The following is a 15170-nucleotide window of genomic DNA, read 5'->3' on the forward strand; positions in this document are numbered from 1 at the left end:
ATATGTGGAACTATAAACTGTTTGTCCTTTTGTGTATGGCTTATTTTATTTAGTATGATGATATTTGAGATTTATCCATGTTGTGGCATGTATTAAAACTTCATTTCTTTTTATGCCTTAATGTAATATTGCATTATATGTATATACCACATTTTGTTTATCCGTCCATTGATAGACACTGGGTTGTTTCCATCTTCTGGCAATTGTGAATAATGCTGCAGTGAACACTGGTGTACACATACCTATTTGAGCCCCAGTTTTTCAGTTATTTTGGGTATATACCTAGGAGTGCAATTGCTGGGCCATATGGTAATTCTGTGCCTAACTTTTTGAGAAAACGCCAAACTTTCCCACAGCAGCTACATTTTTTTATAGTTCTCCTAACTATGCTCCAGGTTTCAAATTTGTCCACATCCTTGCCAACTCATGTTCTTTTTTTTTCTTTTCTTTAAATAATCATCATGCTTAGTGAGTGTGAGGTGGTATCTCGTGGTTTTGATTTCCCTAATGACTAATGATTTTGAGTGTCTTTTCCTGTGTTTATCTGCTGTGTGTTTATCTTATTTGGTGAAATGTTTTTCCCTATTAAAAAAAGGGTTGAGTTGTAAGATTTTTTAATAGAAGTCCATTGTCAGATAATATTGGAAGGTATTTTTTATGTTTGTATGGAAAGAAACTACTACAACTTCTATCAGTTTTTTCCAAATTAAAAAGATTCCTTTCATCAACTCATTTACACCACATAATTTTGTTACTTCTGCTTCAGTTGTATGATTAAACTGAACTTCAGGATCATGTTTCCCTTGTGAGAGGTGGTAACTCGAATCATGCTAGAGGATTTGATTTAAAAGAAATTCTGCTTCTTCGTATGTCAGCTTAAGGGGAAGTGTAAAATTATGATGTTGGGTTGTCAGCAACTAAGAGGGCTATATTTAAAAATGCTGTGCCTGCCTTTCTTTTAAAATGCCAAATAACATGTTCATACAGTAATTAGTTCCTAATGAAATTTGTAGAATTTTCATGAATTTTTTTGTTCCAAATAATTATATTTCTTACATATATGCTTCAAAAAATAAAAGATGCCCTTAAGTTTTTCTTTACAGGCATTATAAAAAAATATTTTTATTCCAAAAAATAAAAAGGATCATATGGTCTATCAGAAGATTTTCTCAAATTGGTTAATTTCAGTAAAAAGTTATATTAGTTATACCTAAATTAGAAATTTTAATTTTCTCTTAATCTGGAAAAGAAGAGTAAAAAGCAAAAATTACATTAAAAATTAGACTGTCATAAGTGGGCACAAAATGCTTGAATTAATTTTGTCTTCATACAAGAAGTGTTTGAAATTCTTTTTGCAGTACATTTTTACATAATGAAGTAAAGTGAAATATGTATAATAACTATTTTTAGTTATAGTTTTTACTTTAATAAAAATCTTTGAAGATTTCTAAGTTACTTTGAGCAGTCTTAGGTTCAATATCCTGTTTAGAATATAAAAATTCCTAAAAACTTCTGAGAGGTTCATTTCAGCTAAGTGTTCTAGAAAGGTGAAAGGTATTTTAGTAAATATCCTTAAGAAAGAGAGCAGTATAATGTCGTTAAAACATTTGTTTTAAATGTTAAAAATATTTGTCCCAAGGGAGAAAACTATGAATGTAAAAGCCATTTTAAATGTCACTTTGCATCCCCTCCCCCCCACATACATAACATAAATTGTCTAAAAATTAAAAACAAATTTTTAAAAACTATTTTTGGAAAATTATTGCTATGCAACAATAATGTTGACTTTATTTCTTCCAGATATGGCCGTGTGGAAAGTGTCAAAATTCTCCCCAAGAGGGGATCTGAAGGAGGAGTGGCTGCCTTTGTGGATTTTGTGGACATCAAAAGTGCGCAGAAAGCTCATAACTCTGTCAACAAAATGGGAGATAGAGACCTACGCACGGATTATAATGAACCAGGCACCATTCCGAGTGCTGCTCGGGGATTGGATGATACAGTTTCCATAGCATCTCGTAGTAGAGAGGTTTCTGGGTTCAGAGGAGGTGGTGGAGGGCCTGCTTATGGTCCTCCACCATCACTTCATGCACGAGAAGGACGTTATGAGCGGAGACTTGATGGGTAAGTTCCAAGGTTTCTGTAGGCAGGTATTTTATATTTGATATGGTGAGAAACAGAAACTCATATTTAGGGTCCCCAGATGGATTTAAAGTTTTGGGCATTCTCAATGTTTCCTGTTTTGGGTTGGAAACAGAAGTGATTTCTATCCCAGTGGCTTGTATCTTATGGAATCGTAGAGGATATTTCCTGCAGCTGGTTGGATATCTACTCCTGACATATAAAGTGGTGGAAGATTTTGTATGGCAGCATCATTTTTGGAGTTACCTGTCTTCTAGAGTTAATTATTCCTACTTTTGGATAATGTTAAGGCCTTACTTGGATATATCCCTTCTACCTGATGGAGCTACTTGGCTACAGCTTGTGTGGTTGTACTATATGGAATATTTATGGAATATTAGAGCCTACAGATTCTTTTAGAAGTTAATATCTACTTCTCAGTTTTCACTACCTGAAGTGTACAAATGAATTGGATTGTCAAAAAAAAAACAAACCTAGCAGATCATATGATTCAACCGCTTGGATTCTACAAACAATACTTTAACCTGGAAATGTATACTTGGATGAAGAAGAGTGAAGGCAATGTTTGATTTTTCCAGTTTGGATCTACACAGTTTTCATGTTGGAATTATACTTCTTGATGGAATGGGGAAAAATTGAGATGATGAACGTTCCTAAATCCTGGAATATATCCATTCTTTCTTAATTGCTGGAATGTATGGAATGTCAATGCAGTCAAGATTCCATTAGCCCAAGGGAGGAGGATTACTATTTCATTTCTTAAGCAGGTTGCTGTCCAATTAAAGGTACTTTAGTTTTGAATACAAGGTGACGATCAGTTGTGGATACAGCAATCAAAATTGACTATGCTGGATGGCTACAAAGGTGACCTATTGGCGAGCAACTGTGCCTTCCTCATTTGGTGGAATCATAGAGGATATTTCCTCTTCTGTCTGCTGCCTTGATTCATACTTAGGGCTGGAAGTTTTTATGCATGTGGATCAATTTATAATTGCCTACTATCTCAAGAAAGAAGTCTGGGGGTTTGAGAGTTACAGTTTATCTGGGACTACTTGCTTCCGGTGGAATTATTTTGTCTGGTCACTAAGATTTTTTTCCTTGTGGTTCATCTAAGTATCATTTGACACCCTTGCCCATTAAGAAGGTGGATTACCCCCGTAAGAGGGGCCAAAATTTGGGGAAGTTATGTTCACAATTCTCTCCCTAGATTTAATTGGGATTATAGGTCGTGTTTCCACACTTGGAAAAGGTTGGTATGTCCTGACCTGTGTATATTAGCCCCTCTCCTAACCCAAGTCAGACTCTCTTTTTTTTCCCACTAACTCTAGAAGTATTTAGTACTAATAGATCAATCAAAGAATAGCTATTAGATTTCATCTCTGCTAGCTCTTGTGCCTGCCTTCTGTGTCTTCCTAATGGATAAGAACTTTGTTTGCTATTTGTAAAATATCAGCTGCAGCAGTAATTCTCCTAGAACTATTGCCTATTGCTTCTGTTATATCATTAATAACAGCTTTCACTGATTAACATTTGATAGGTAATTGAATTATTTATGAAATTTCTCTTGAGCCTCAAAGGAAACCTTGTTTGTTAGACATGGAAATATGTATTCAAATTCCAGAAATGTAGTGAATAAAAAAGGAGAAAGTCATTTAATACATTTAAGTAGGAAAGATATTAATTGAATTTTTGGCCACGCTAGTTGCTTTTTATCATAGCAGCAAAAAGCAAAAACAACCTAGAAAAGTGTGGTCGCTACTAAGTGAAATGGTGAGTGAAAATGAAGATAAGTGGAGAGATTTGGAATCTCGTAGGCATATACTGGGAACATTTTTATTAGTTGTACAGTTTTTGCCAGATGTCATTCATTGGAGAGATTCTAATTCTTTCTTTTGTGGTTCATTAGTCTCTTTTGATAAAAGATCCAAAGATAAGGTTGAGAAGAAATTCAACCTCAGTTGAGATACAAGTGAGGTGGTCTCTTAGGAACTCCAGAAGTGAGTTCTGGTTTCCTACAAAAGTGTAGAACTTAACATTTCTTTATAGGGTTAGAATTGGTTTTTAATATTAACACATAATTGCATGTGTGTAATTGTACATGCAACAATTTTCATACTCTTAGCTTGACAAAATGTTCAGTTCATGTCCTAAGGAAGTATTTTTTAAAGTTATATAGCCATTGCTAATAGTAACTTTTAAGTATTTTACCAGAGTTGCCTAATTTCATCATAGGCAACTTGAGGATAGCTAAAACCTAAAAGAACTTATTTCCTGTAACCAATAAGTACATACACTAACTAACTGAATCATGGGATAGGAATTTTAAAAATTATGTGGAATAGGGAAATAAAAATGACTTTATTCTTTAATTAGTTAAATTTACCATAGAATAGCATATGGCACCCCAATATTTTTACATCCTAAGTATTTTTTGTTTGTTTTTAAGATTCCATTTTTATTAAATGATTTTTTTGGGCATATCAACGTAATAATCTAGTAGTTATTATAATTACCCAAGAAGTCAAAGTTAAAGAAAAAAAGTTTCATTTGAAATATTCTGGACTTCTTTGAAAATGCCCACCTACTGCTCGGACATACATTGTAAAAGGGCTTTCATGTCTATGTTAAAATGTATCATGGAAATTTTGTCTGAAATAAATTTGCAAAGTAAATAGAATTTTGGTACTTATTTTAATTATAAACCAACAGAAAATTTTGATATTGAAATGCCAGTCTCTTCGTGTTCCATTAAACTTAAAATGAAAAAGAGATGGCATGTGTTTATTTCTGCATATAAACCAGAAAATCCCTAATAAAAAGAGCCATTGACTTGAAACACTAGTCATGAAAGCCCAATATACAGTTAAAAGACTGATTGATTGCTCAGCTGTGAATACAATTTTTGGAGTTAAGTAAAATGTTAAGCTTGTTAGTGTCTGCTTCCTAATAAGTAGGTTAATGTTGTTTAGAAAATGAGCAGTTGCAAAGACAAAGACAATGCTGAAGTGAATGTTTGCATGACTTGCTTTTAGTTTTGCTCACCCTTTCTGATTTATTAAATATTTTTCCCCCCTCCTAAATGCAGGGCTTCAGATAACAGGGAGCGTGCTTATGAACATAGTGCCTATGGACACCATGAACGGGGGACGGGAGGATTTGATCGGACAAGACATTACGATCAGGATTACTATAGAGATCCTCGAGAGCGGACTTTACAGCATGGGCTCTATTATACTTCTCGGAGTCGAAGCCCAAACCGTTTTGATGCTCATGACCCCCGATACGAACCTAGGGCTCGGGAGCAGTTTACACTGCCCAGTGTGGTACACAGGGATATCTACAGGGATGACATTCCCCGGGAGGTACGAGGCAGAAGGCCAGAGCGGAATTACCAGCACAGCAGGAGTCGGTCTCCACACTCATCCCAGTCTAGGAATCAGTCTCCACAGAGGCTGGCTAGCCAAGCGTCTAGACCCACCAGGTCCCCTAGCGGCAGTGGTTCTAGGAGTCGCTCCTCCAGTAGCGATTCTCTCAGCAGCAGCACTAGTACCAGCAGTGACAGGTAGGTCCGCGGCCTTTTATTGTTATAGATGAGCTGTTGAATAATTGTCAAAAATTCCTGACGATCAGTGGTAATGATTTTTATTAGCGCAGTAGTATTTTTAGGAGAAAATACTCTCAGATTATGTATATAATGAGTCAAGAAACTTTTATTAGCATGTGACCTTTGAATTCACTCATTGTGCCCACAGCTAGATAGATGATACTGAGGACAGTCAGGTGATGATTTGCAAATACTGTTTCATCCACCTGATGATCAGTATTAAAATTGCCAAAAAGGAAGACAAATGGTAATTTTAGTATGTGAAATAAATCGTGTGGCACTGAAAAATCTATCTCTATTAAAGTTTTTAATTTCATGGGTGTATAATAACATTTCTATTATTTTGGTTGAAAATTCATATAAAAGCTGTTTGATTAAAGATGTATTGGTGGGATGTATTGCTGACACACTTATCAATGACTAAATCAAGTTATGATCACATTGTAACAAATTTTAACCATAAGACAGTAGCTAACATTTATAAACTCAAGTAGAAAAGTTTTTCTTTAAATGTAGTTTGTAACTTTGCTAGTCACTAAAACTGAGTAAGCTGATTTCATTGGCTAGGAACTTTTTTACAAAGGAGTTTATTCTAAAGATGAAAATAAGTCAAAGGTAATTTTAACAGGAAACAAGTTAGGTATATGGATTTTGAAATCAGAGATCTTAGGTAGATGGTATGGCTTATTGCTTTTATAATTTTGGGCAAGTTACTTAAGCGCTCTAAGTCTCAGCTTTCTCATCCTTTATAAGAACTGTGCTTTGTAAAGTTTTATGAAGATTAAAGTGAAAAAAAAGTATATAAAGTACCTAGCTTGATACCAATATATGTTAAGTAGTAATGCCTTTAATAATTGCTAGCTATTATTAATTACTGCTTCAGATTTTAATAGTCTTTGAGCATTTTCCATTTCATAATAATAGATGTTATTTATATTTATAAGAATAGGTTTATGTATCCCAGATAGCATAGGTGGTATTTATTTGGGTGGTATATATTTTGAATTTACAAAATAAAGATTCTTTTATCTATTAAGATGCCCAGGTTATTTTTTGTTAGTATTGTCTGCTTAGAATTAAGAAAAGTAAATGATCATGTAATTGATGAACAGCTCCTTATAAACCTCTTATTTTCCTAATTCATAATAATGAAAACATTTTATCTAACTAGATATAATTAAAGCATTTTGGAAGATGGAGCATATTATAATGAAACAAACAGTTTAGGAAATTGGGAAAGTTAGTTTTGCAGCTTTGCAGCTCTGTGACATGGTTGAAAACCTTTAGCTTCTCTTGAATTATTTGGTATATTGTTGAGATAAATGATTGACAAGATTTATATGGACTCTATAAACTAGTTGTAAAAATCTCATCATGTTCTATGTTTAGTTGTCTAAGATACTCAAGTTTTAGTCATTTTTCCCAAATCTACCTCATTAAAAGGGATGCCACCGAATTCCATTGGATCAAAGTTTATTGAAAATCCAGCTGATTGCTGTGAGTGTTGAAGTTGAAGAAGAAGTACAAGGCCTTCAGGGTGGCATCCTTTAGTGGGAGCTGCAGTGGTTTGGCATCTGGCCCTTATTAGCATTGCAGGCTGGAAATCTTGAACTCAGAAGAGAGCTGATGAGTTTGAGGAGCTATTCTCTGTTTTTATAATCAAAAGAAACAGTTGCTTGCTTCTGAATAGTTATAGTTAGAAAGACAACTGCCACAAAGGCAAGATGAACTTAGAAAATCTACATGGGTATTAAACCATCATAGAGGATATTTCCTCTTCTGTCAGCTGCCTGATCCTACTTAGGGCTGGAAATTTTTATGATTTAGGGCTATGAAGGATATGTAGGACTTTAATAAGAGGAGATGAGTTTTAGGTTAGACAGGAACATTGTGGGCAGAAGGAACAACTTGAAGAGATACAAGTGGGTGGAGGAATGTTTTAAGAACAGCAAATAATTTAGAATGACTTAAGCACATTAATGATTTTGGGTTTTCTTTATTGCAGAGATGAGCCATTGAAGGATTTTGAGAAGGGAGATAGTTTGTTGAGATCTGTGCTTTAGAAAGACATCTGGGTGACGGAGAATAGGAAGGACAGAGATTCTAGTTAGGGGGCTATTTAGATAGCTCAGAGAAGGAAAACTTGGACTCTGAGAGTGCCTAACTTGTCACAAGTGGGAGAGACACTGTATTAAGAATAAGGTTGTGTTGGTTTATGAAAAACTGAGTTTTTTGGAGATATGACTGAATGATGGCCTTTTGTTGCTGTCCTGTAAGAACAGAATCAGGTCTTCCTTTGTGCATATTGCAGATCCTAGTATATTGCTTTTCTCAGTGTATATGCTTAACAAACAGTGAAAATACTTAGATACAACTTTTTAGTTCACACAGATGAAGCAAAATTGATATAGGCAGCTAAATGATTGGTCATTATGTTGTGATTGAAGCAACGGAGCAGAAATAAAATTCTTTGTGTTCAGAGCATATCCTTTATCCCTGGGTTCTGCCTCCCTTTTATCACATGTCCTCTTCTATAATTATATTGACGTCAAAGTGTAATATTTTGAGATATTATGTAGACTCAGAATGTTCAGTTTTCTTTTGGAAGAAATAAATTCTTTTTTTAATTGTTAAAACTTTTTAAAATTAAAGTATCATTGACAAACAATCTTACATAGGTTTCACCTGGACAACATAGTGGTTTCCACATTCACCCATATTATCAAGTCCTCACCCCCACTTCCCCACCCCCATTGCAGTCACTGTCTATCACCATAGTAAGATGCTAGGGAGTTGTAATCATTAAAACTTTATGATTGTGAAACTGTGCCCACTGCAAGTCCTTTTAAAAATGTTTAAAATTAACATCTTACAGTAGGGAAAATATTGCTTGGTTTTATCTGTAGAAACAAGTTTCTGTTTTGTCTACATGACTGACTAGGAAATTAATCACCCTCCATCCCCCTTAATTGTTACAGCTTTGGTGAACAGATTTCTAGGAGTGCATTTCAAATGAGTAAACATGGGATTAATGGCAGTCTAGTTGTGAAGTCCTTATAAATGATGTGCCTACTGTTTCTGCAAAACTATTCACAGTATTTAACTGGTGGGAATTGGGGCTTAATGGTATAAACATTCATATGTACAGCCCTATGCTGCTGTATGTTTCTTTTCTCTGTCTTGGTCACTTAGGGAGTTACTTTTCCATTCAACAAAAAATTACATTCATAAATTCCTACAAAAGCATTTATTTTAAAAGCCCTTGATTGAAGTTGAATCTACTTTATTTCTGTAGTTTCCTCTCGTTGGAATTTTTTTCTGTCACATTGTACAGATTTTCTTAATACAGGCCAAAGGAATTGAAGAGTTAGTTTTAGTTAAATTAGTTTATAAACTTCCTTAATATCTTAAAACAGTTTTGACAGAGCTTTGTTTCCCAGTTATTTACTTTTGTCACAGCCAAAGATGATTGGTCTGACTCAGGGTCCCTGAACTGGGATGAAGGAAAAATTACATCTTTTTCACTAAACTGTAGCTAAAACAAGTATTGCCTCCTATCTGGAAAGTAGGCAAGGAAAAATGTAGTATTGACAATATGAGCTACTTTGTTACCAGTATAAATGCACAGGTAATTTTTTTATTGTAGTTGCAGATATCTCAAAATTGGGCTTGTATTCATCATTACTGGAGAAATGAACTCTATGTTAGGTATTTTTATTTAATGTTAATAAAGACATAATATCACTATATCATGAAGATTTAAACATTTTAATAGCTGTCAATAAATTGTTTTCCTTTTTATTCATATTTATTTAACTTTATGTGTTAAGAAACATTATTCTGAAAAGTGGTCCATAGACTTCACCAGATTGCCAGAAACAGGTCTTGGCATCTTTGTAGCTGCAGTTAGCTCTTGAATTCTGTACCTCGTAAAGTTTTGCTGAAAGAGTGGGGGGAATAGATGAAAGAGTAATGGGACAGAGTTGAGATTTGGATAATCCAAAACCTTTCCTTGTTGGTAGGTTACTTCCCTAATCCTCTCATCAGACTAAAGTTGACTTTTGAGTTTACATTCAGCCACCCATTTAACAAATATTTTTTGTGTACCAAATTCGAGAAATAAAATAGCAGGTTGTGTGGAGTTCCAAGACTGGATTAAACATTGGCTATGGCTAATCCAAAACAAAATTTACATTTGTCTAATTAAGCATTAACATGTAATTAAGTTAATCTGGGTGTCTATGGCTAGGTGCATCTTTCCAGCTTTATCGAAGGCTGCTTATGCTCCCTTACAATTTGGTGGGGGGGGCTTTTGGTCAGCTTTTTCCTTATTGTACCTCTGGACCCTTTTGGTTTGTCTAAAGAATATGTCAAGCAACTGAAGATTTTTATTTTTCTGATCACAGAAATAGGCATTTAGACAGAAACTCTTAAAATTAATGTAGTAATAAGCAAAGATAGCTACATGAAAATAATTGCAATGAGTGACAGACATCTCATTCACTGGCTCTTGTCTCTGTAGCTTTAAGTAAACCGTATAGCTTTAAATCGTGCTGTTAACTGAAGAAATAAATTTAGAGCAAGCTTTCTTCTTAAATAGATTTTAGAAATTGGCATGGTGATTTTTAAAAATGTATTTGATAACATCTCCTGCATTTTTCCTTGTATAGTCACTACATTATTAGAATGTTTTTTTTAATTGTTGTAGTTGGAAGATTAAAGGAAGAATCTTGGGGACAGGGAGCAGGAAGAGAGAGACACAACACAAAGTCAATTCCAGCGCAGAACTGCAATGTGAGATACCCTTTGTGGTGTTTGCTTAAAGTAACAAGAAAAGCCTATACAACTTGAGCAATCAGACATTTCACCTCTGATGTTTTGTTAAGATAGGGCATACTTTATACCTCTCTCTTGTCTAATATATTTGTATTAGCATAATTTACTTTTTTACTGAAAGGGAAACGAAATATATAAATACATAAATTTAAACAATTAACAATGTTTTTATATTACATCAAAAGTTGTCTATAGCCCTACTCATTTTTTTCTGTTAGACAATGTAAGATCATTTTACCTGAATTATTTTAAGCCTAATTAGAATATTGAACATATTTTGGATTTTTACATTAGACATAATTAAAAGGAATGTGACACTTTTAACTAAAAAAGTGTTAGCACAGAAGTCCCTAATTTAATAAGCTTTTTTTCTTTTCCTTAAAGACCAGTTCTAATCATTTAATAAACAATCTTGGTGTTCTAGATTACAGTTTCCTAGAGGGGGAGTTTTATTGAAAAACCATTTTGTCTCTGATTTCATAAGAAAGTTTTGCAGTTTATTTATTTTAGTTATAAGATAATTTCAAGTTTAGGTAGAAAAATTTTCAAAATCCCTGTTATCTTGCAGACTTGTGAAAGGATATGGATGAGGCTGAAAAGGTGAGAGGGAAGCCATTGGGAATAGTGGCATTGCATGTATCAAAGTGACAGTGACTTTGTACCTTCCATTCCTCTTATTTTACAAGTATGGTTATTTAGAATGTTGACTGGGGGAAGGAATGCTCATTTTATTACCTGGCTATACAATTTGCTATGATATGTATTATGTGCTGGAAACTGTCAGATATGGCAGCAATTTTAATAGATACATATGAATTAAAAGTCATTTTCTAAACTGTTAAAGAAATTAATAGCGATTTTTTTTTGGTGATCATTGTGATGTTTAATCATAAAAATATATTTGAATTTTTACCATCAAAAGTGATCTTATCTATAGTAGTGAATAGTTTTTGGATTCAGTTGGGGATAAAATTTTGTTTTGTTGCACTTATTTTGATTTCTTATTCTAGAGAAATTTTGTGGGGCCAAAATAGTTTGTTGTTTATTTTCACTACCACTATAAATAATGCCTTTTACTCTTAGAAAAAATGATAAAAACTGAAATTAAACCATACTTGGGAAATCGGTGATTAGAAACTATGATTCTTTTTTTTCCTGGCTCTTCTGTTGTTAGTTGCATAGTTTTGAAATTAGAGTGGAAATAAAAGTAGGTTTTATTGCATAATACTAACCTTTCTCCTCTTTGCTACTTTGTCAGTTGTGACAAATTGCTTAAATTGAAAAGCGATTTTTGGTTCTCTGTAAAGAGAAGATACCTGTGCTCAGACACCATTGAAACAACATAAATTGTGCTAACATGTGAAAATAGTTAGATGTTTATTAATTTGGGGGATAACAAGTGAAGTGTTTGTTTTGGGGGCATTCAGTGGACTTTCAAGGAGGAACAGTAGAGGCTTATGTCAGCCTTTAAGAAGCTAAATTCAAAGATAATAATCTGAGGAGGGATATTTATCTTTTGCCCCTTATTTTCATTTAATTTGAAAATATTTATACTCTCAAATAGCATACCATTTTAATGCCTTTTAATTAGCTGATTTATTTTTGGATTTCACAACCATTCTTTGCCTGTCTTATTTATTCCTTTGTCCTTCTGCCTCATTTTTACAGTTTTTTAGTTAGTTGAAATTATCTGAGATTTCAAAAGGGAGAATGTCTTGCTGAAAATTAGTGTTACAATTAAAATGTATTCATTGATCTATTTCCAGCTATTAAATGAAGTTTTTATCTTGAAATTTGAAATCCTTATTTGTGATGGAATTCAGTAAAAGACAACTAGTGGTTTTATTGGCTGTATGTTTAACTGTACTCTGTCCTTGAACCATTAAGTTCTTTAAAAAGTTACCTACTTGGAGAGAGAAGGATTGGTGGAAAAAAGAGAACAGCAGGAATGTTACTGTGTCTGCAGTCGTGGAGAAAACTATCAAATTTAAAATGCATATTAAGTCTTGCCCCATTTTGAGTGACTGCCTTAAGTATCTATTACTTTACAAAAAAAAACATTTGCTCATTCGCTCCTAATGCAGTTTTGGGGCTGTTTAGCAGCCTGGAATAAATGCTTAGCAGTGTGTGTCTTAGAAGTATACCATAAAGAATATATGTATATATATATATATATATTTTTTTTCTTTCTGATGCATATATACATTATATATGTATATATTTTTGTGTGTATTTAAATTAGTATTTTTTTCTACTCCTATCAGTGGCAGGCAGACTGTTGAGGAGCCCACATTTTTGAAACACATTCCTTTCTAGGCTGCTGTATAGTTTGACACAAGCTATACACAGCCTCTGTCTTTTGAGGTCCTATTAGGCAGCCAAACCTTTTGTGCTACATGAGAAACTGAAGTGTTTGCTTTCTGATTGCTCTGGTGGGCTTAACTTCCATTATGGAGATCTAGAAATAGAATGATTTCCATTTTTGTTAAGTACCGCATTTCAGTAAGGCGTTGGAGAGGTGTAGTGTTGTCAGCATTAGGGATCTGTACCGAATAGGCAGTTTTGGAAACAAGTGCTGGGCTGACCCATATTTGCTCTGTATTGGGAATCCTGCTTTCATTCAAGATCCTCTGCTGCTAGGGAAATGAGAAGAAGGTAGACTGAGCTCTGACAGCAAATGAGAGCTCTTTGTGTGCTGCCTGGGCAGTCAGTGTGTCTGGATATGTAGGGAAAGCTAGGAACTGCTTGTTTGTGACTCAAACCAGCCTAAACTGGAATCATCCTGTTTGAGTTGGCTGCTTGCCACCTCCCAGAGGCTTTCTTATTTTGCCAGAGTTTCTGCCCGGCCCTCAGCCCAGGGGGTGGTGTAGGGCGCGGCAGGGCAGGTTGGGGCGGGCTTCTGGGCTGTGACTGGGCTGGCTGCAGGGAGGAGCATTTGTGAAGGGGCAGCCAATTAACCTAGGTTTGTTCCTAGGGAGTAGGCTTTTCAGACAGTAAAGGAAGGAGCTGAAGACTACAAACCTTGTGCACCTTGTGCAACCTCTATTTTCAATACATCTTTCATTACTCCCTTGTTTTAGCTGTAATTTTTTGTCTTCTGCCTTTCAGAAGCTAAAGCTTGAAAAACAACCTTTTCCATCCTACTACTTAGACATATCATAATATGGCCTGCATTTGGTGATAAATTACTACCCAAAATTTATTTTCTTATTTACCAAATTTTCAATTTACCAAAAGCAAGGAACTTTGCTTTTAGTTAAGTTTGAAGTAAAGAACTGTCCCTTCCTTACCCCTTTCATTCTTTCAACTTGTACTGGAGTGTACTTTGGTTTGATTGATTGATAGATAAGTAGAAGAAATGAAACAGATATTGGGTAAACTTGTGACCTGGTATCTTGTGAGTTTTTGTTTAATCTTGATGTAAATGTTTTGAATGTTGCTTTAAAAATTAACAAAAAGTAATTCAGATAAACTTCTACAGAAAACACTTTAAAGTTAAAAATCCTATGCCAAATTGTATGTTTGACTTGGAAGCAAACTCTTAAAAAATATTATGCTTAAACTGCAAATTTTTAGCGTCATGGCTTTGTGCATAAAAAGCCTCTTTCTCACCTTCCTCTTTGAGAAATAAGGGAGTTAAGTGATTAAACATGGCCTAATTCCTGATCAGAGAGCACTGAAAAGTCACTGAGAAATATTAAAGCCACAAATAAAGAGCACACTTAACTTTGTTCTTCTGGTTGCCAGGGTTTTGTAGAAAATGTAAACTTCCATGATCTTACTTACGTTTTAAGCTTTTATAATGAGCCTGAGACCTATATTGGTCTTTTTTCATATGGTAGAAAGTTTACTCAGCAGTTCTGGTGATCTTGTGCTTCTCTTTTATCCTTTTTGAGTTCTTTTCATTCTTAGCAGTCGTGGTAACAATTCACCCTACCCTGAACCATGCACAGAAATGAAAGAAAAAGTGATATTCTCATTTAATAGTTTCTGGAGTGATGTAGTTACATTATGGTGATGAATTGCATAACTCTACATTTGCTTAAACTGTAAATTAAACATTAGCATTGTCTGAAACTCAGAATTATCTGAGGTTTCATTACGGGCACCCTCCCCCTAATTTTGTTTTTTTAAATCTGTATCTTAGAGTACAAACTGAGTGATAGCCTTTATCTATAAAGGGTAGTTTTGCGATTGCTTCTCCTGTGAGAAAATGGAAAGAGCACCCGCTGGTAATTCACTTAAATTGTTAGTCATTCATTAAATTATATGCTACTAGAGTTTACTGCTGCTAGAAATTGTATAAAGTCACCTCTGTAGAGTATCTTCCTCAGTCCACTTTGTTAAATGAACTTTTTTCCAGGTAGACACATAGTAAGTGAAATGTATTTAAAAATTAACTTTGCAAAGACTTGGTTTCTCCTAAGAATCTCAAAGTCATACTCTAAATAAAAACTTCTCTTGGTGTAGAAGAGGAAATGAGAAATATATGCCAAGATGAAGGCAGTAAAACATATTCTTAGAATTAGGTGAGAAAACATATATAGCTCAGTATTTAGGGTTAGACATATCTATAATTTGTCTTATGTTA

The 15170-nt window shown here is 34.3% G+C and overlaps 1 protein-coding gene across 4 annotated transcripts in view; it reads left to right on the forward strand.

The window, feature by feature from the left end:
- Positions 1–15170, forward strand: part of SPEN (spen family transcriptional repressor) — an 89167-nt gene that overhangs the window by 28747 nt on the left and 45250 nt on the right. For 3 of the 4 annotated variants that reach the window (XM_017665936.3, XM_017665935.3, XM_073233259.1), the window contains exons 2-3: positions 1801–2121; positions 5225–5701. In XM_017665936.3, the coding sequence (XP_017521425.3) occupies positions 1922–2121; positions 5225–5701 (677 nt within the window). In that variant the 5' untranslated portion in view covers positions 1801–1921. The remainder of the gene's footprint in view (positions 1–1800; positions 2122–5224; positions 5702–15170) is intronic. The other variant, XM_036999944.2, reaches the window with a different exon arrangement.

Source organism: Manis javanica, chromosome 4 (genome assembly GCF_040802235.1).
Source record: "Manis javanica isolate MJ-LG chromosome 4, MJ_LKY, whole genome shotgun sequence".
NCBI lineage: Eukaryota > Metazoa > Chordata > Mammalia > Pholidota > Manidae > Manis > Manis javanica.